General features: G+C 54.1%; 1 protein-coding gene across 2 annotated transcripts in view; it reads right to left on the bottom strand.

Annotated features, from left to right (window-relative positions):
* Window positions 1-21,400, bottom strand: part of CAPZB (capping actin protein of muscle Z-line subunit beta) — a 131,162-nt gene that overhangs the window by 28,167 nt on the left and 81,595 nt on the right. For both annotated transcript variants that reach the window (XM_054513107.2, XM_045898559.3), the window contains exons 3-4: window positions 12,783-12,904; window positions 7,284-7,397 (exon numbers count right to left, since the gene is read on the bottom strand). In XM_054513107.2, the coding sequence (XP_054369082.1) occupies window positions 7,284-7,397; window positions 12,783-12,904 (236 nt within the window). The remainder of the gene's footprint in view (window positions 1-7,283; window positions 7,398-12,782; window positions 12,905-21,400) is intronic.

The following is a 21,400-nucleotide window of genomic DNA, read 5'->3' as shown; positions in this document are numbered from 1 at the left end:
CTGGGTGTGTCCCTCCCAGCACTTCCCAAACCATGCAAGCACTTTGTCTGTTGGCTCCCTTCTTCCTGTGTGCACCCGCACCTCTTCAAGCCCTGTGAAAATGTGAGCCCCATGAGGGCAGGGGCTGCCCAGTCCTAACTCTGTGGCCCATCGTGCCCTGTGCTCAGAGCACAGTGGGTTCTCAGTGTTTGTGCAACGGTCGTAAATACTCGCCCGTCACCACAGATGTGCACTACTTCGCTCCGTTTTCGAGACAGGATTTACTTGAGGTCTCACGCTGGGCCAGAAGCAGAGCTCCAACCAGAACGCACAGCCTTCCACTGTGGCCAGAGATGCACCAGCCTGCCATCTCACCCCGTGTGCACCCAAACCACCTCGTATCCACGACCATAAAGGCACAGAACGTAAGACATCCACAGGATTACGACCGCAGAGTGACAACAATCCTGTCCTCCAAGTGGACATGACGGGTCAGTGCAAGAGAAGCCTTGTGCGTGGCACCCCCACTGAATGCCCCCCTCAGGCCCTAAGACGACAGGGCTACCTCCTCAAAAGATAAGGAAACAGAAGCTCAGAAAGTTCACTTACTTGCCCAGAGTCAGTGAGCGAGTACGGCGGAAGAGAGAATCAAGTCCAGGCCCTTTCGAGGCCCAGCTCCTCCCGACTCTGCAGCTGGCTGGACAGCAGTGGGCCTGAGACTTCTCCTGAGGCGTCTCCACGTGCTGTCTGAACAGCTCCTCCCACCATCGCCTACCTGCTGCCCCTGCTTCTGCAATTCCTACCAGGACAGACATGCTGAAATTCCCCAGGCCCTATGCTGACGTCCAACGAAGGCGGGGGGACTCGAGGGGCCCAGGGCGCAGGGTCTGGGAAGGCGGCCAGGAACATGGGAGTTTCAAGGACTCCCAAAACCATGGCAATAAACCTTTTTCACACACGGATAAGGATGCCCTGCCCTTCCGGGGCCAGTGTTGCCCAAATGTCAAATGACAGAGGGACAGAAAATGGGAGGAAGAGGCAGAAATAACCCCAATCCTAGCATGGCCCTAAGAGGGGAGAGAAAGCGGGGAGCTGGGGGCAAGCCCATCCACCAAGCACCCTGGCTGCTTCCGGAGAGACTCGTGCATTTCTGGAGTGCCACAGGGACGCCAGCCTTGTTTTATTCCGTAAACTTCTTCCAGACAAGAAGGTTGATTAGAAGAGCTAATTAAATCTTTTGAAGATTATCTCAGACCCGAAGCAAGGGAAGAACACAAAATGCCTTCCCGCCCTGCTCCTCCACCCCCCAGACTCTGGCGTTCATTAGGCTTTGATTTCAATCAATTGCACACCCACTAAAATTAACTTATAAGGCCAATAAATTGCAACCGCATGTTTGAAGGTATTATCTGCTGCAAGCCAAGAGCCAAGGATCGCAGAGCACGGGGCAAGATGTCTGGCACAGATGGGAGTAATCATCTTTGGACCAAAGCAGTGCCAGCCAGCCCCTTCAGTTAGAACATCTGGTCTGAGCAGAATCCAGGCCGACAGAGGCAACAGCGAGACCCAATGTGAAAGCCAGAGCTGGGAAGGTTTCCCTGGAAACCCAAAAAAATCAAAGCACTGATGCTGGGGTCTGCAGCAGCCAACTGGTGGCTCACACCACAAGTGAGGGGTCTCTGGCAGCAGCAAGTGCCCACCCCACGCTGAAGGCCCCACTGCTGAGTCTATCCCAAGAAAGATGCACCGTGCAGATCAAGTGATGGGGTTTTGTGACTGTTGAGCCACCCTAGGCTTGGGCCTAAAAAAGCAGTCAACTTTACCAAGAAAGAACGTGAAGCGATCCTAGGAGCCAGCCACCCAAGAGCCTGCCCTTTCTGCTACCCTTCCCTGCTCCCCAGGTGCTATGTATGTTCCAATAACATTCCCTGGACTGGGCCGGGCCCACGCTCAGAGGTAGAAAACTACACTGGGGCTTGGCAGAGAAGAATCAAGTGGTCTGGATGTTGGTGACCAGGGTGGGAGGGCTCGGGGAAGGGCAGTGAGGAATCCGCATGGCCTGAGAGTAGACCCCACCCAGCTGGAGGACAGGCTTGACTGATGTTCCTAAGCATGTGCAGCAAATGGACTATTTGAACCTAAAACCAGGAGTGCTTGGGTGGTGCAATCAACAGTTGTTGGATAGTTACTCCCTGGGGAAAGTTGCCACACAGGTCCTTTCTGCCACTGATGATGGCAAAAAGGGAACATCAATAAACGTGGGAGGGACTCGGGGGAGAACACAGTGAGGGAGCTGTGGAGAGTCAGGCAAGCAGGGACTTGACAATCTGACTTCCGAGGGGCCCCAACTTACCTCCTGCCCACACCCCAAAGGAGGGTACATTTATTCCGCAATGGGGGGAAGGGTGTGCAGGCAGGAGAGGAGGGCGCCACGCTCCCATAGGAGTTACAAGTGGAGGGCCTGCGGGTCCACCCATCCCAGGCTCCAGCTCCCTCCCTGTGACCATTCTGACCAGCTCTAGGGCTCATAATTCATTCTAATTCCCTGTGAAGTCAAAGCCTTGACAGAGCTGGGACCAAAGCTCCCACCTGAGGACAGAATCCAAGGCTTTCCCCCAGGATGCTAATGAAGAATCTGTAATCTCTCATGGCAGGGAGCAGCCTCTGGGGAGACAGCGAGCACTCCCTCTCTGGAGAAGCCTGTGCGGCTCTAGCTGCCTGGCCTGGATCACTGTTTCAGTTCAGTGCTAGGCTCCGGAAGTCATCCTCCCAAGGAGAACATCAGCAGTAGGAACAAGGTTAACGGGTCCACAATAAGCAGGAAGGAGAAAGGGTGCCTGTCGATTTGCCAGATGACAAAATATCCCTACAAGGCCCGCCAAGGCATAGGCCAGTGGGGGTGGCAGTGGGGAGGGGTGGCAGCAAAGAGCACTTTGGGCCTTTTTTTGGAGGGGGGGTGTCTGTCAAATCTCCAGACCTTCAGATGACAGAGCAGACAAATCTCTGAGCCGATCTCAGTGGCCCGCCCAGCACAGCGAGGGCCGTTCCCACCAGCAGTCCATACAACCAGCAGCTCTCCGAAGTGTTCACCACAGGAGGATTTGAGCCCGAAGGCCAGAGCCTGGCAGCTTTAGTCATTTGAGAGGGTCAGTGGTCAAGAAGTTGAGCACAAGGCAAGCCCAGTCCTAACTCTGTGGCCCATCGGGATCGAAGAAATCTGAAATATCTGGGGTCATCAGGAATCAAAGACCAGGTCAGCACAGGGGATGGGTCTGCTCTTCAAATTCCTTAACCCCCGTGGGGTGCAGGCCAAGCTCCAGTTTGGAATGGGGTGCCCTGGAGACGGCGGTCTAACTCGTCTCGTCCTCCTGGGCACAATGGCGTGCCTGTTCCACGCTCACGGTGGCAGCACTCCCTTCTCTTCCTGGCAGGGTGGGTCTGCCTGAGGCTCTGGGCATCTCTCACGAGGCCTGGGACGCAGGCCCCCGTGCCGGCTCCTCCTGCAAGCAGCTCAGAAGCAGCAGAGCCAGCAGCCACAGGTGGTGTTGGGGGGAATGCCTCCCCTCAGAGCGACCTTTGCCAATGACAGAAAGACAGGAAGGAGAGCTCCGTGGCTTCGTTCCCTGGGGTGACAACAAATGAGTCTTCCCACAGGAATCTAGTATGTCTGTCTTTGTCATTGCTATTTTTAAAGATTTTATTTTTAAGTAATCTTCACACCCAACATGGGGCTCAAACTCACAACCCTGAGATCAAGAGTCCCGTGCTCTACCCATTGAGCCAACCAGGTGCCCCTGGAATGTGTCTTTCTAATGGGAAGGGGCAGAGATGAGGATAAAGGGAAGGCGTCATCCTATGGAACAATCTGGTCCCTAGAACACCCAGGTAACCGCTGGCCTGTGCTCAAGGCAGAGACATGGCCTCCTAGCCCCCGGCTGACTTCCCTCTGCTCCAAAACCACAGGGAAAAGAAGAGCTCACGTTCCGGGCCCCATACCATGGTCACCAACGTGGCCACCAACAACTCAGGGCACTCTGAGAATGGGGACTTCTGGAGGTGAGCAATGTACCAAGACGGTAAAAAAAATAACGAGAAAAAGAAAGAAAGAAGGGAAAAAAAGGATTTGTTTTCATAATTCTTGGCCCAGAAATGGGTCTCACTTTAACTCATCATGTGTGGTCCAGCTGGGAAAATGTTCCCCACACATGGCCTCAGGAGAGAGTGTCCTCAGTACTCTGATAACAGTGAGTGGCTTGAGACAGGACTCTGGGTCCCCAGTGACCGCTCTTACCACCACCCCTGCGGTGGCCTGTAGCTGCTGCCATGTGGGGAGACGTGGGCCTCCCCGCACCCCCAACACCCGGAGGCCCTGAACTCTCTCCTCCCCACGAGTAGCAGCATACTGGTGGGCAGCCTCTGGGCCGTGTTCCACGCCTACAAACTGCCACAGCACCTCAGGCTCTGGGCCTGTCCGGTTTGATCTCCCACTCGGGTGCTGGCAGCGATCCTGTCAGCCCCTCTCAACCCCCCAGCAGGTCAACGCTCCCTTCAGAGGTGAGCAGAGGCTCACAGACATCTGCCACCTTCAAAGTGGACATCTGCCCAGGAAGGGAGGTCTTTCCAGGAGGTGCCATAAGGAGGTACACCTAGGGAGGGAGTCCCAGGTCTCATTATACCCAGGCAGCGTGACCTCCCTGAGGAGGGGTGACCACCCTGGCCAATCAAGGCCTCACAGAAGGGACATGCCTAACAATGACCACGCATCACTATATATGCAAACCGGCAAGACAGGAAGGAGGAGAAAAAGAAGCCAAAGACGAGACCTGGGCTCTTCCCAGGTCTTCTTCCCAGATATAGCCTTCTTCCCAGGGTTCTTTCCCCCTGAAAGGCCAGTACAAAGGCCACACGTCCGAATTGCTTCGTTCAAGAAGTCACAACTCAAACCCTTATGTATGAAAGAAATCAGAACCACTCTTGCTCTGACCCTTGGAGAATCCAAGAGGCTCCCGCACAAGCAGCCTTGAAAGACTGCTCTTTCCCAGCCTGCGGCACAGCCGGCCCCGTCCTGGCAACACACCTCAGCTCCAAGGTCCCATCCCGACCACTCCACTTAAAGCAGCGGGTCACTCCCCATCCCGCCACCCATCGTGGCACCTGTTCCCACGTGGTGTCTTCCCACAGTGGACACTCCAGAAGGCAGGAACGCGGTCTGTCGTGTTCAGTACTTGGTGGGCACCTTCAGTGCAGCTCCAGTACATGAAGATTTCGGACTTTGGAGTTGGATGAGGATGGCTTTACATCCCAGGTCCACCACGTGCTAGCTGTGTGAGCTTGGGCAAGCTACTTGGGCTCTCTGAATCTGTCCCCTCCCCTGCAGGACGGGGACAATCCTGGCACACGGGCTGTGCGGGAGACGACACGAGGTAAGCAGAGCTGCGTGCTGACAAAGGCTGGGGACCGCCAGGTCACTGCCCGTTCGTTGTCAAGCCTACCAGCGCAACACGAGGCAGACTCCACCCGGGAGCTCCCGTGTGGGAGCCGGACGAGCTTCCTGCAAATGGCTGGGGGAAGGCGGCAGTAAAACCCACCACAAGCCAACGACGGGACAGCGAGGCGTCCACGTCAGCCTCCCTGCACAAGCAGCTGGTCTCCGACAGCACAGTTCAACACTGCCACTTACTGCACCTGGGAAGGTCGGTAACTTGTGGAAACTTGAGGCGAACACGGGCCCAAATCCTAGCTCTTCACCTCCACGTCCTACGGCGAGTCATTTAGCATCAGGAGCCCGCGGTCCCCTCATCTGTAAGGAAGAGGCAATCCTCCTCCCCGAGGCTTCTGCAGGGATGAGAGGTAACGTACGGACACTCCCAGCATGTGACCGATACCCAAGCTAAAGCCAAGCCACACGGCGATGCATTCAGGGCCGACAGAAATGTGGACGGGCCAGGGCCATTTGATCTTGCTTCCTTAGAGCTGGGCTTCTGTATTTCACTCGTCTGCTTCAGCGTCCTGGGGTTTTCTGCCCAAATGTCAGGCTGAGAAGTGTCATTTTTCCCCCCGAACCAGCTTCTAAAAGAAATTCCTCATGAAATGTGTTTTACCAAATCTGCTATGAGCTGGAAGGCCATTCCAACTGTCTGCAAAACAGAGTCCAGAAGCCCCACACCACGGGTGCTGCCACCAGCTCCCGGACAAAGCAGCTCCGATGCTTTGCTTCTTCCATTTCCACCTTCTTGCCTAGATCCTAGGTCCGGGTGGGCAAATGACAGACCCAGGGCCAAATCCCACCCACCTCAAGGCTCGAGAGGTGGTTTTTACATTTCTCGGGGCGGGTGGGGGGTGGGTTATGTTTTTAGAAGGTAATACATGTAAAATAACAGAACACTAAGAGTAAATGACAGAGACTTCTATGACCTATGAAGCCTAAACTGTTAGCTTGCTGTCTGGCCCTGCACAGAAACGTCTCTGGACCCCTCTCTGAAATGACCGAGTTTGTGCAGTGGTATAGTACTGTGTCTTTTACAGTTGTGCTCTATTTTCAGTGCAGAACTCACGTTACCATGAGATTCTACTGGTTCAGGAAAAAATGCTTAAGGGACTAACCTTCCCCAGAGCCCTTCCTTGTAAGGTGGGTGAATAATGGCCGCTCTTTTTGGTGGTATGGTGGGCGGCAGACCCAGATGGAAGCAGAAAAGAGAGGTGGGGATCTAAGCAGACCCAGCAAAAGCCTTTCCAAAACAGGGGCTAAAGGCCCAAAGACCTCAGGAGTCAGCGACACGGAGGCTAAAAGAGGGCAAGGGCCCGATGGAGGCAGGTACGACCGGTCGGGGTTATGCAGGGTGGTAACAACAGGGGGGCTTCTGGAGACAGACAGGCCTCACTGATTCCTGGCTCTGCCCCTTGCCTCAACCTTTTGAGCCTTCATTTCTTCATCTGAGCAATGGGGACTAAAATAGCTATGGGTTTGTGAGGATCTGAGAAAACACACAGAATGTGTGCGGCACTGGGTCTGATACACAGCGGGGTGCTGGCCCGGGGGTACCTGCTATTATCAGAAGCACGACATGGGGCTGCACAGGCAGGTCTGTGCATGGTAGCGCTCCACCACCGAGGCCCCTCATAACTGCCCCGGTCACCAGGCCGGTGCCCATCATCCTGCCGTCAGCGCTCAGTTTTAATTCGTTATTCGTTAGGTGAGCCAGGCAACAGATTCGAGGAAGGCTGCTTGGCCTGCACACACTCTCCTTTGTGATTTACTTATCAAGGTTGCGGGAGCCGAAGTGGGAAGGGAGGAAGTCACTCACAGGTCTCGATACTGGTCAAAGGCATTGTTGGCTTCCACCTCCAGCTTTCTCAGCCGAGCAGAAGGCATGGCCCCGTCTTCCAAAGGAGGGTCGTACTTGTTACTCCATGGTGACCTGGAGGGGAGGAAGGAGAAGGAAATAACACCAGTCATTCCAGGAGACATGGCTCGTGAGCCATGAGCCCCAGCGGTCCGACATTTCAGAGGAAAAGCCACTACCCATAGCAAAGATGTTTCCAGGCTCTGCAACAAACACAGCTTTCTTGAGGTTTGCCAAGGAAGGGCTCAGGGGCAGACAGGCCTGGGCACAGGCCTCGAGCGCCACCTCTCATCAGCTGTGTATTCCGGCAAGTTGTCTTGACTTCTCTGAGCCTGCCTTCCCGAGTGTGTTAAACAAGGCTACCATTTGCTACCCACAGGGCTGTCGTGAGGAGCAAAGGAGAAAACACACCAGGTGCCCAGACCAGAGCCGGGCATGTACTGTCAACAATGTGACAGCTTCTTACTCTTTTTCTAATATCCCTTTGTTTTCACCATTGTATTGATCAGCAGATGCCCCTCTTGCCTCCCTGACCTGCTGGCAGCTCTGGATAAACGTTTACTCCAAAGACCTTCCTACTGAGCTAAGGACTAAGAGAGCTGTTGGTCAGAGGCAGGCCGACTACACGTGAGAAAACCTGAGGGGTCCTATTCTCCATGAGAACGGGACAGCCTTCCCATCTGAGACCATGGGCAAATACAAAGCTTGCTAAGTTTGGGGCACCTGGGTGGCTCAGCCAGGTGGGTGTCTGACTCTTGCTTTCGGCTCAGGTCGTGATCTCAGGGTTGGGAGATCGAGCCCCGTGCCGGGTTCTGCGCTCAGTGGAGTGCCTGCTTGAGATTCTCTCCCCCCCCGCCCCTCCCCCCACTTGCGTACCTCTGCACGGACACACACTCTCTCTCAATAAATAAATGAAATCTTAAAAAAAAAAAGACTAAGTAATGAGAACCAGCCTCTGTTTTTCTAGCCCAAAGACTTGCTGCATTTAAAAAAAAATACACTTTGCCACATCAGGAAAGCATTTAATGACAGAGAGAACTGGAAAGCGGGGTTCTAGGGGAAGTATCTCCTCGTTAATTCCTGCAGGTGGAGTTCAGAGAAAGAATGAGAAGGAAAAGGTGAGAGGAATGGAGGCTGGTGGTACTGCTGTGGGCCGTGGACAAAGTCCTCCCCACTCCTGGGTGGTTTGAAACTCCTCGACATCATCGCCTTTCCCATTTCCGCCCCCTGACAAGCAAACTTTGCCTCACAGAAGGCTCAAAAGAACCTTTCAATTTGGAATTGATGTTATGGAAAAAGGGGATCACTGTCTTCAGAACCCCAGTTTTAATGAATTCCGTGCACAAACATCATTCTCCTAGGGAACGGGCGCCCCCCCCGCCCCCAGCACCTACATCAGCAACTCACAAGTATGGAACCAGAGTAAGCTCGGTGGCCGCTCCCCAGGACCGCCTCCACACAGAGGTCCCAGCTCTCTCAGCTGCCAGGCCACCAAGGGTGAGCAGGGCAAGGGTCACTGCCCCTGGTTCCCAAAACTCTAGGCAGCAGTGGCCCCGACTACTTCGAAGCACAAGGAGCTTTTGGAAACCCTTCCCTCCAAGCTGACCGTTCCACCCCACCATTCTCCTCACTTGGTACAGAGACTTTACAAGAATGGGGTACGGTGCTCCCTTCTGCCCCATGACCAGCAGCCAGCTCTGTGATCACCCTGGACTGGGCACACGGCATGGGAAAGAGCTGTCCAATAAGCCAGGACCCATCTGGCTTGGGAGGCAGGTGTGAAGCTGACACTGGGCACCCTCAAATCCTCGCCGAGGGGCCTCTCCCTTCCAGAGCACGGCTGATGTGTCTGTTCTTATTGTTAGAACCCGTCTTCCTCATTCCCCCAAAACTGTGCTGCCTCAGAGAACTTTACTCTAGGACAGAAATGTTCTGTATCGGCATTGTCCAAAATGGCAGCCACCAGCTTCAGAAGGCCACTGAGTGTTTGAGATGTGACTAGTGCAACCAAGGAGCTGTATTAATTTTAATTCATCTGAATTGATGCAGACAATTCTGGAACAGAGGTTCCAAGAGGACCAGTCTTTCCTGTCTTTTTCTCCACGGTTTGCTCAGCACCTAGAACAGAGCCTGGCATTCAACCACACGCTCATTTAAGAAAGCTGTTAAAAAGGTGACAAAATCCTTGCACCTCCCCCAGAAGCCCCCACAGCCTCCCGGCCCCCCACTCTCACACACGGATGTGGATTCCTGCAGCTGCCCCAGCCCCCCCCCACTTCCCTAGGCTGAAAGGGCACGCGGGGAAGGAGCCCACGCTGTCCTCCCCCTGCCCCAGCGCCGACCACAAGCTCCTGGGCAGTGAGCGCTGGTGATGGGCCAAAGCCTTACGGCACAGGGTGGGAAAGAAAGACCCCAGGGGATTCTGCTGGTGGTCCTCCAAACCAACAGAGAAGGAGCCACCTTCTGCTTTTTCTGAGGGAAACCTAAGCACCTAAAAACAACAACAAAGGCCTCCCAGCAGATCCCGAGACAAAGATTGAGTGGAAGGGTGCCGTCCCCACCACTAGGCTTGCCAGGGGCTAGTGGAAGAGACTCCGAGGCCTCCCTCCCTGACGTGCCCCCTTCAGGACTTCTCCGCATACCCCCAGGTCTGAGCTTCGTTCCCCCAGCTACACAGTCTTCACCTTCCTGTGGACCTAGAAGACCCTCTCCAACTGGCTTTCATTTAGAGGCGACCTGATTAGACACAAGAGCCCCTCTCTCTTGCAGACCGGGGGCCTGGAATTTTCACGAAGCCTGTAACTCCCATTTCTCCTGGCTCACAGACGGCAGCATCTGAAGCCGTTAGTCCTGGAGCCGGGGTAATTGTAGCTGGGGGAAAAAATCATAACATTACCCAGAATATTCTTAGTGGAAGGGGCACTCAGAACACATTTAAGAGCTTAAATGGAGGCCATTTGAAAAAAGACAGATGGACAGGAATGGTTAGATTTCAAAAGTCAGGCCTTTCATTTCCCTCAGAGAGCGCTTTTTGTTTGAGCTAACAGGTTTCAAACGGTGCTGCAGGCAGTGGTCATGCCATAAGGATCTTATTTAAGTGAACGATCAAACACAGTTAGAATGGAAATGTGTGGGGAGAATCAGAAGACCTTGAAGTTTTATACCGAGAAGGGGAAAAAGGAAAGAACAGTCCTGTGCCCTGACACCCCGGGCTCCTCTTTGGCTGAGGTCCCCCCAAGCCTCTTGGAAGCCGGCGGGACGACCCGAAGGGGCTGTAGGCACCAAGTCCTGAGCAGCCCGGCCCGGGCATGGACGCTGGCCATGGAAACAATTCCAGCCGTCCCCAGGCTGCCGGCGAACAGCTGCCGTACGCAGCGAACCGGAGTTTGCAGGTGGAAACAAGAAATACGATGACGACATTGAGCAAGACTCAGCTCAAGGATCGCCTCTTCCGGGAAGGTGCCCCTGAACCCCGTGCCCGGAGGGGCCAGCTGTCCCTTGGTGGCATGCTGCCTGGTCCGTCAGACCACTTAGGGCCACCACAGACCTCTCTACAGCGAGGACTAGACCTGGTGCTACACCCATGACCCGCACAGTGACTGGCCCTTCCAGATGGAATGCGATCTACCCCAGGGCTACTCAGCACCCGTGTGTCCACCTCATCCTCATCCTCATCCTGCCCTCGCTCCTGGAGCTCGGGGCTATCTGCAGCCTACTGGACATCTCCACTGCCATCTCCACGGGCCTCGCAGGCTTAAAATGCCACCAGCAGCTCCTCCCAGAGTCTTCCTCACCTCAACCCCCCGTGGCCCCCGCCTTCTGGCTGCTCAGGCCAGAAGCCTTGCAGTCGGCCCTCCACCGCCGTCCACGCGCACGGCCGCTGCTGGCTCTGCTCTCAGAACGGACCGCAAATCCGACGACTGCTCACCATCCCCACGCGGGTCCCTGGTCTATTCTTGACCTAACGTCCATTTGAAGCTGGCAAAGGGACACAACCATGAAACATCTGTCTGGTCTCTCTGAAAAGTCAGTATTAATGAAATCTTTGTAACTCACACCACGTTCCATGCCCCTCAGCCTCGACGTGTGTCAGTTCTCGTAACCCCCGGTGACTCCGTGCGGCGTCCTTCAAGGCCCGGCACGACGGGCCCTGCGGCGCCCTCTGACCTCCCGCTCCGGCCTTCCTGCCAAGCTGGATCAAGCCCGACCGCTCAGCGCCAGAAGGCTCTTCTCCCAGACCGCACATGGCCCAAGTCCCGTTTCACGTGTTCGCACTAACAGGAGTGCCTTCCCTGACTTTCCATCCCGCCTCTCCTGCCCCTCATCCTTTTTTATTTTCCTGACTCACTCTTCCCAGTCTCTGTCACTTCTGCATTTGCTGGCGACTTGGCTTCCTCACTGGGATTGCAGCTCCACGGAAGAGGGACTCAGACTAGTGCCCCGCGCACAGAGTACACACTGACAGAGATGTTACCGCGCATTCTGCCGGAAGAATGAACGCTCGTATTTCCAGACACGTGAGCAAACCAAAGACCAGAGACAACAAGTAATTGGTCAAAGGCCTCGTTGCTACAGGGAGGGGGCAGTGCTGGTCTGGAGCCGACGTCGGCTGCCTTCGCTGCTTCCATCCCTCAGACTCTGCCCACCCCCCGCCGATCCCCGGAGAACATTAAGCTGAAGCTTTAAGACTCAGCCCAGGTTCTATGGCCTCTAAATAAACCTAAAGCAGACTGCATTCCTCCACCATTCTCCAAGGCCTTGACTACAGCAATCCATCACAGAAATGCTGGACAGTTTAGGGATTCCCGATCTTTTTCAACAGGAAGAACTCCTAGACACCCTTAAAAACCTAGCTTGCACATCACCTCCTTCAGGAAATTTTTCTGGAGTTTCCCCAGCCTCTTCTATGCTCTTAACTTCCGAATAAGCTTGGCCCTGGCAGCATGAATCACAACACACGGTCATCAGCCGCGAGGTGCATGTCCTGGTCTAGCGCCGTGATAGCTCAGCGCAAGGACTGATGGCAGCCTCGTCATCTACAGCCCTCAGCACGGCGATGGGGAGAGAAAGCAGAGTCGTGTGTTTGTTGGACAAAGCCTCATCCAAATCCCTCGCCCACACAGGCCGTCCTTGTGCTCAAGATCCCCATACCGGGCACACCCTGTACCTGGCAACCTTAGCAGGACTTCATGCAACTTCCGTGCTGTAACAAGGGCCTTCTCCCGTTAGCCTGGAGGCTCTGCCAGGGGCGGGGCCCTTTGTTCCCTGCTGAGTCTCCAATGCTGACAGGAGGCCCTCCACAAACATCTACTGGTTGACTGGATGGAAGGACGGATGGGAGGACGGGGACAGGGAGGGAGAGCAGGAAGAAAGACAGACAGGACGAGGGCTGACGGGCCCCCAGGCCGCCAGAGTTCAGTGGTCCCGGGTGGCAGTGGCTGGCTCCAGCCGGGCACTCACCTGTACGAGTCCCCATCTCTGTTGTAATCGCACAAAAGGTAATCCTTTCCCACCACCTTGTCTCTGGCGATTTTCAGGGGCTGGTCAACAGAAGACAGGAGATCTTCGCACAGACTGGGGACCTGGTGGAAAGAAAGGAAAAGGCAGAACCGGGGTTAGAACAACACGTTCGACCCAGGTTGGCTAATGGCAACTGGAGCCACATCGTGGTCAGCACATTTAACATCTGGCCCTTGGTACTCTGCCAGAATCCTGGGCCCGTTCCTCTCTTTTCCACATGTGTCTGACACCAACTGTGTCCCTCCATAAAGAAACCTGTTCTTGAATTACAGCAGAGCGTGATTTCCAACACAGCCTCCCTTCCAAATCTGCGTGCAGCTTTAATTACCTGGTCACCAGGGTGGTCTGGTACATTTAAGTATGTATGTGCTTGGTATTGGCCTCTGGTGGGCAAAGTACAAGCTCAAGTCCTGAGAAGAAGGTAAACATTTGAAATACATAGGAATCCAAAGAACTCTGAGAATAACCCATCCGTGCTGGAGAACTCCCACAGGCGCCCATGCTGGGTGGAGTTTCCAATACTTTCCAGGCCCCGGGCCAAGCATTACCAGGTTGGCTCGCAGAGTCGACCCTACCTGCCGCAAAGGTAGCTTCACACCAGCTTGGCACAGCGCCGAGCTCCAGCTGGCTTATCTCGGGTGGACCCACGTGGAGCTGCATCACTGAGGAGGAGGGCGGCCCGGGGGCCTGGGCCAGGTGGGGCTGACTCCCAGGGCAAATCCTGCTGAACTGGACACATGGCCCCGCCAGTAACCAGGCTGCTGGCCTCCTCCTCCCAACTCAAACATCCATTTCCACCAAAATATTCCAGGAAGGGATGGCAGCACTTTCAGAAACAGATTCCTTTGGGCTTGAGTCACTTCCATGCTATATTTTCAATGTGCTGACTTATTCGTTTCATGGCCCTGGGTTTATGGAGGCCCCACCATATCGTTTACCAGGCCAGTGGCTGCCAACTGCACCAAAAGCCCTTCCAAATGGAAAAGTTAAATCATATGGCAAAGATACCCAGAAGCCGCTCAGCAGGGCGGGTAGACCGCTCCAAGCTCCTGTGTTCCTCCTGAAGACCCCGACCGCCTCCAGAAAGGTGGGGCAGGGGACTGCCACCTCCTGGACCACCTGGCCTCCGCGGGCTTCCCTGGGCCCCTCTGCTGAGCCCCAAGGCCCCAGCTGGCACAGCTGGAGGACAGAGACCTTGTCTCGAAAAGCTCTGGCCTCAGTGAAACAATCGGTTCCCTCTACACGGACCAGTGCGGCTCATCTGGCCCCACAAGAGATACGCGCACCAGTAACTCCGGTACACAACCTGGGACGCCCACCCGTGTCCCCTCCCCCCCCACACACAAACAGGGCTCTTTTTTTCTTTTGTTCTGAGATTTTATTTTTAAATAATCTTTACACCAAACATGGGGCTCGAACTTACAACCCTGGCATCAAGTCGCATGCATCACCGACTGAGCCAGCCAGGTGCCCCCAAACGGGGTGATTTTCTTTCTTTTTTTTTTTTTTAAAGATTTTATTTATTTATTTGAGAGAGAGAATGAGAGACAGAGAGCATGAGAGGGAGGAGAGTCAGAGGGAGAAGCAGACTCCCCGCCGAGCAGGGAGCCCGATGCGGGACTCGATCCCGGGACTCCAGGATCATGACCTGAGCTGAACACAGTCGCTCAACCAACTGAGCCATCCAGGCACCCAAAAAACGGGGTGATTTTCAAAGTTAGTTTTGGTGGTGAGAACATCAACCCCCTACCATTTCCAGGCGTCTGCCGTGTATGCTGTCCTATGCTGGGCCTTTACATACGGCATACTGTCTACCTGAGAGCTCACTCTCATTGTGTGAAGTAGGTCTGTATTACGCCCATTTTACAGACTGTAGACAAATCTCCCCCTCTGATGGTAACTCTGATTTAATAGACAGCGAAGAGGAAGGACAGTGAACACCATAGGCATAATGAGGTGGCAAATAACCTCCCCACTCAGCAACCAATGGCCACAAAACCTGGAAGAAAGTCCTGGCCAAGGAAGACTTTAACAGCTTCCACCCAAGGCAGCTGGGATTTGGAAGCAGTCTTGCTTGGCTGCTGGGGGCCCTGGTGAAACAGCCCTGAGCACCTCTGTGCCAGCCTGTCGGACAAGTCCTTTCCCGAAGCATCACCATTTGTTCTGCTGGGCTGCTGCCTTAGCTTCCCTGTTGGGCCCTGACTTCTGCCTCGAACCCCGTTCTAACCGGCCAGGGCCCTGGCACTATTGACCTGATTTCCGTATCTGTCCAGTAGGGGAAGTAAAAGCAACGCACTGTGATTTGGGGAATCCCATGAGACCATGCATTCGACATTCAGTCCAGCGCCCAGCACGGGGGGACGCGTGCACGCTAGTGACGGACACCGACATGCCCACCCTGCCTCCTCAGCACTCAGTATCATGTGCTGGCAGTCTTCGATGGCAACGTCAGCCCGGGTCCCACCTGAGTTCACCACACCGGTGGCTCCAGGCACTGGATAAAAACGGACCTTTCGGAATCCGGTTCTTCTGAACCCCAGTTCTGCCTGTGACCAGCTGTCTCCCCTTCCCCACCCGTCGTGCTGCTTTGCAGCTACATCCCCCAACCTAGGACAGCTCGCGAGATAATGGGATTTGGTATGAAACAGACTCCGCTGCGCCGCTGTCCAAAAGGCTGATCCACGATCAGAAGTACTTCAATAATTTCTTCCTGGCACTTATACTGGCTGAAAGGAGGTTTAAATTTATTTGCTGTCTATCCCCCCGTCCCTAGAATGTAGATTTCGCGAGGGTGGGGACTTCGATCGCGGTCCCGGCGGCATCCCCGGTGCCTAATGGCCGTAGCGCTGGACACACAGTGAGTGCTCGGTACGTGCATGGATGGAGGAATTTTACAACGTGGAGCCTCCCAAACACCAGTCGGCTTTGTTTTTAAGTTCATCCACTGGTGTGCAGTCAGGATCTTCACCAAAAGAGTTGGTCATCAAGAACGGAACTTTGACGGACACCAGTGACCAACTCCACGTGTGGTTCCAACCAGATATTCTCAGGTATGAATCGCGATGTGGTGGAGAAGCCCTAAGACAAAGAGAACTGGCGTTTTAATTGAAGTCCGGCGTGTTTATTACTATGTGACCCCGAGCAGCAGAGCAATGGTGGCGAGACTGGGAACTAAGACTGGGCTCTAGCCTCTGTGCTGGCCGTTCGCGTGTCAAACACAGTGAGTGAGCTCCGCTGGAGACCGGATGCTGCCGGTCTGTGATACGAACGTCACTGCTTTGTGAAAATACTTCAGGTAAAGAAAGATTACAGTCAAAATGACGTAAAATTCTTCATACAGTTCAACGTATTCACCCTTTAGTTGGAGAATGCTTTTTGGGGGCAGGGTATTAAGATGCCTTTAATTTTATGAAATGATAGGCCACTTGGTTTTTGTTTTAAAAGTTGGCAACCCAGTGACCTACTCTTCCTCTGTTTTTCTTTCTCCACACACTACCCCCGCCTTTAAAAAAAAAAAAGTTTCTGGCCTGTGAAATTAAAAAATGTGGCAGCCACTGGTCTAGAAAATGGGATCCAGCCCTCCCCGCCTGTCCAAGTAGATCAGGGTAACTTTCAAGGTCAGTGTAAAGAACCGGAAGAGACTCCACTCCTCCCACTTTGTAACTCATGTTCTTCAAAGCACAAAGCTAACAAGGGTACAAAGGGTGGATCTGTGGTACCACCAGCTGTCCTCAAGAGCCGCTCTCGCTGCCTGCCCAGCCCACCTTTCCTATTCTGGTCACGAAACTTCTCAATCCCATGAGGTCTGGGCAAAGCTGACCTCCACTCCACCACTGCCCAATCTGGTATCAGGAGAGCACCCGCACGAGCTTCTGAGCGGTGACATTATCTGAGCTCCCACATCCAGCCACCCCTGAAAGTCCATGGCCAGGTACTAACCAACCCCAGAAGAAGATACATCTAAACTGTCACCACAAAATTACAGCAGCGTGCAGAAAACCACAGAAAACTCCTGAAGGAGCAGGAGGAGGATGTGCCCTTCCGTGAAAAGCAACTGGGACGTGATACGGCCAGCCGGTTCTTCACCCACACAAGTACAATTTTCGCCTTTTGGGTAAACTTTCAAGTTGGACCACACCTTTGTATTCCCTTCCATCAGTCCTGTTTCTTTGACCAAAGATAAAGTGTTCTTTTATCTTCCCGTCATCATGGGGACTGAGAAGTGCAGATGACATGGTATGCCCACAGACTGGTACCAGAGCAGCTGCCCAAGGGCGCATTCGTCAAGATCTGGCGCGCTACCCACCAACCTGTCTCTCTTCCACGCCATCTCACCCCCCACTTCTGCCTGCAGCCTCCCAACACCACCCTGTCCTGCTCGCGGCTCTCTGCGAAGGCAAGTTAGCACATGTGTTCTTCTGCCTAAAAATATCCTCCCTTATAGGCTTGCTGGAGAAAATACAGGATTGGGCAGTGCATTTTTAATTTCAGATACACAATGAATCTCAAATACACAGGATACATGTTTTCATTTGCTAAACCTGGCAACCCATCCCCATTCTTCTCTCAAATCCTATGACCCTTCAGAACCCAGCCCAAACTCCAACTTCTTTACCAAGATGCCAAATTCTTTGGAATTCCTGTACTAACACTGATGTCAACTGAATCCCAAAAGCTTTGGGGATGGCTGTTCTAGTCCTGCCGTCAGCTATCCCTTTACTCCTTCCTCGCTCCTTAACACTCTCGGGAGTCTGAGTGCTGACTGTGAGCCGAGAGAGGTACAGTCCCGTGCCCCAGACCCAGCCCGGTGACACGCGTGGGGTGGTGGGGGCTCCAGCACGTCTGCCGACTGATCAAGGTCCTACTATAAACTCAGAATAAAGGCAGTTTATTTCTCATCGATGAGTTACCAGCACTCTCCTGACACTCAACCCCCAAGGCTACCCCCAACTCAGTTCTGTCACGTGCTTAGAAGAGTGGAAGAAATCACATTAAGTCTCAAGGATCATGAGTTTGCAGAGCAATTTAAATGAAAGGACAGGTCCAAACAAGCCAAGAGTTCACTCTGGGGTGTATGTGTCATCGGCTCCATTGTCCCTGAGCGAGAACACGTGGTTGGTGCCGACACCCGAGGGCCGGATGGTTTCTGTCCAAACTGCCTGTCTGAACCGCTTCACAACCTCTGTGAGGAATGTTCGGATAACACCAGAGGTGTGAGATCAGTCCACGCTGTTGGGGGGACCTGAACTTAATTCTCAGTGACTTGGAACAGTAAACAACACTGCACTGGCCGAAGCACTGTCCCGGTGCGGTGGGGTTCAGGGCTCCACCAATTCATTTCTCCGTTGCCCCAAGCTCCCCCTGAGGCCACACCCCAGAGAGCAGGGAGCACCATGCCCTGTACACCCGAGGAGTTGACACCATCGCCTGGCTCCCCGGTTGGGGGGGGGGGGCGGTGGCGCTGGAGGAGGGAGGAATAAAGTGAACTGGAACAGGGAGGGAAAACCCCAGGAGGAATGTCCTGAGCCCCAGCCGCAGGTGATCCTTTAATAATGACGAGGATAAGGATGAGCAGGCTGCCACAGTCCGCACCTGGGAGTGCATGCCAGGCACTGTACTCTAGCCTCTCCCCACATCACCTCCTCTACTCTTCAAAACAGCCCTCGATGTAGAACAGTTAGAGAACCCTTGTTTTAAAGAAGGGTCAGCCAGGCCTCGGAGAAAGACCGGGCCTGAGTCGCAGCGCTACTTGCCAGTGGTCTGAGACAGCACACGTGAGATACAGAACAGTTCGGTTGAGTAAAAATTATATCCACTCCTGCTGTCGCCCCAAACCGAAGGCTGTTCCTACCATCTAACCCAACAGTGGATCCCATGAAGAGAGATACAAATCAGAAGCTTCCGGCCACAAGTGAGGTTCGTGTCTGCGCCGCCATGTGGTTCTATTTTACCTCTTCCCCTTCTCCATTAGTTATCAATTTTGAAAACAATTGTTCAACCAGAAAAAGAAACTTGAGATGAACCCTTTAAAAAGCACAAAAGCCAGACCAGTTCAACTCCATGGATAATCCAATCCACGGCACCACTGTCCTTAAGAAGTGCACCCCGTAGCTCGGTTCCTTAAAAAAAAATGGCCCAACGAACACATTCCATCTTTTGATCTGCCCGCTGGCTGCGCGCCCGCCACCAGAGAGATAAGAATCGAAAACAGACCTGTTCGCTGGGTCGCACACTCAGATGAGTAATGTTGGTGAAATCACAGCTGGGCAGAGGCCTGGCTGGCCCCGCTCCCCGCTCCCCGCATTCGAAGCGCCTGCTCCCAGGCAGCCACGTGTCAGGATGCCGGAGCTCCGGGCGGCCAGCAGAGGTCTCTGCTTACAGTTGGGTTTGTTCCTTTTATTTTTTCTAAGGCTACAAACTTTCCCCTTTTTTCCCTAATAAAAATAAACAAACATGAAAATGAAACACAAGACCAAAGGGAGTGTTTGTAGCGACACACATGTTGGTGTCAGAAACGATCTACAGTGTGGCATTCTGGAAAACACCAACCTTGAAATCAAACACAAGTTCAAATCCTTGGTTTGCCACTTCCTGGCTGAGTGTACCCTTCCTTAACCTCAGAAACGCAGGCCACAGTCCCCACCTCAAAGAGAAATTCATTTTGCTCAGTGCACGCTGAGTACCCAAGCAGGGATGTGCTAGGTGCCAAGGACACCGTGGCAGGCAAGACAGGCACACACAGCCTGCTCGCCCAAAACACGCTCTCGCCGCTGGACACCGACACGGCACAAGGAGCCATCCCGGTGGCAAGGGCGGGCCTGTGGGAGTTCGGTGGTCCAGGAGGTGGCACAGTGATGACATGGGAAGGAAGGAAAGAGGGGAACACTGACATGGGAGCTAGCACAAAGGCTCTGTGGCAGGAGGCCCCAAGGACAGGGACACCCCTCCCAGGACAGGGAACCAGCAACACAAAGGGGCTGTGCAGTGGAGCTCCCTGCCCGCACGGAGCCCTCCAGCCATGCCTGGACCTCAGCAGGGACCCTGTGCCCACTGCCCGGCGCTGAGCATGGCGAGACAGGTGCTTTGCGCTTGCTGAACCCAAGGCTACTCAGTCCTCCACCCCCAACCACACACAGACACACGGACACACACACAGGGACAGGGGTGATGTCCCTCCCTCCCATTTCAGACCCAGCCCTCTTCCAACTAAGCTATCACTTGACTCTAAGAATGACATTCTTCAAGTGAAAGTACAGACTGTATCCTTCATTAGATGTCTATAAATTAAGATGTATGATTAATGCATTCGAAGGACACGTGAAGTGTAAGAAGCAATTTCCCTACTTCGGAAACATTACGATACGATGAACCATGTGTACCTCAGATTCAGGAGGCTGGTACAGCAGACTAAGGACTTGCTCACATCAGGTACTCAACTGGTCGCCGGGGCCACAGTCCTCAGGGTCTAAATGAAGCTGGCCAACAGGGCCAACACTAGGAAATCATTTGGTAACAGATATTTTATTCTACCGAGAAACAAATTTTTCACATGCCATTAACAACAAAGAACTTTCTCAAGAAACAAGTCCCTCCCGGCTTCCTTTTCTTAGGCAGGTGCCCCAAACCACCCCAGGGATAAATAATAAAGGCGAACTTCCTGGGCTGGGTTTCAGCCATTCATACTCAAGACTCCAAAGCTTTGCCTTCTAGAAGCTCACAGCCTGGAATAAGAGGCAAGAACAGTTTTCTAAAGGAAGGGTCAGGAAGGGGCAGAACAAAGAGCAGGCAAATTGAAAAGAAAAATTAAAATCGCTATCTGTGAGTCAACCACAGGCTCCCACACAAGGCTCCTGTTGTCCACATGTAACCTTATGCTTCCCCGAAGGGGATGAACCAGGCACTTGGAGCCTAATTAAATTAACCGTTCCCTGGCCAGGGGCACCACTCCTCCCCCGTTAGAGGGAAGTCAAGAGAAGTCAGGGTCCTTCTAACCTGCCCGCTCCTCTTAATTAAGGCCTTGTCCCTGAGGACAGAGCACAATACACAAACACCTCACAAAGCCAGAGGCTGAAAAGTCACCAGACAGAAGTCGCTGTGGCCTCGGTGCGGAGAAGTGTCTGCAGCCTGGGCAGGCAACCGCCCCGAGCGGAGCCGGGGCCCCAACGTCCTGCACAGTCCATCCCGACCCAGGCTGCTCTCCCCCGGGGACCTAATGACCCCTGCCTCTTCCATGCAGCCCCAAAGCCTCAGAAGGGAGGCAGTGCCCCAGCCTATGCTCCTCAGGCCATAAGGTCCTGGCTGAGGGCCTCGCATCTTCGCACCCTCAGGACAGGGTCTCTCCCCTCAGGACAGGGGTGGGGCCTGGCACTGGCAGGGCTCCCAGTGCTGCTGACATGGTCCCTTGGGCAGAGTCTGATCTTCGGAAGTCCGAGTCAGACTCTGTGGGAAGCAGGCTCCTAAAGTGTTCCTCCCTGCCTCTGCTGGAGGGGGAACCGGGGCTGGCTGGCTGGCGGCGAGGGTGAGCGCACCCGAGTGACGGCGGCGACGGGGATGGCACT

This window comes from Mirounga angustirostris, unplaced genomic scaffold (assembly GCF_029215605.1).
Source record: "Mirounga angustirostris isolate CCGP_5_RB_7025 unplaced genomic scaffold, mMirAng1.0.hap1 SCAF_4, whole genome shotgun sequence".
NCBI classification, from domain to species: Eukaryota; Metazoa; Chordata; class Mammalia; order Carnivora; family Phocidae; genus Mirounga; species Mirounga angustirostris.
This window is presented reverse-complemented; position numbering and strand designations above follow the sequence as displayed.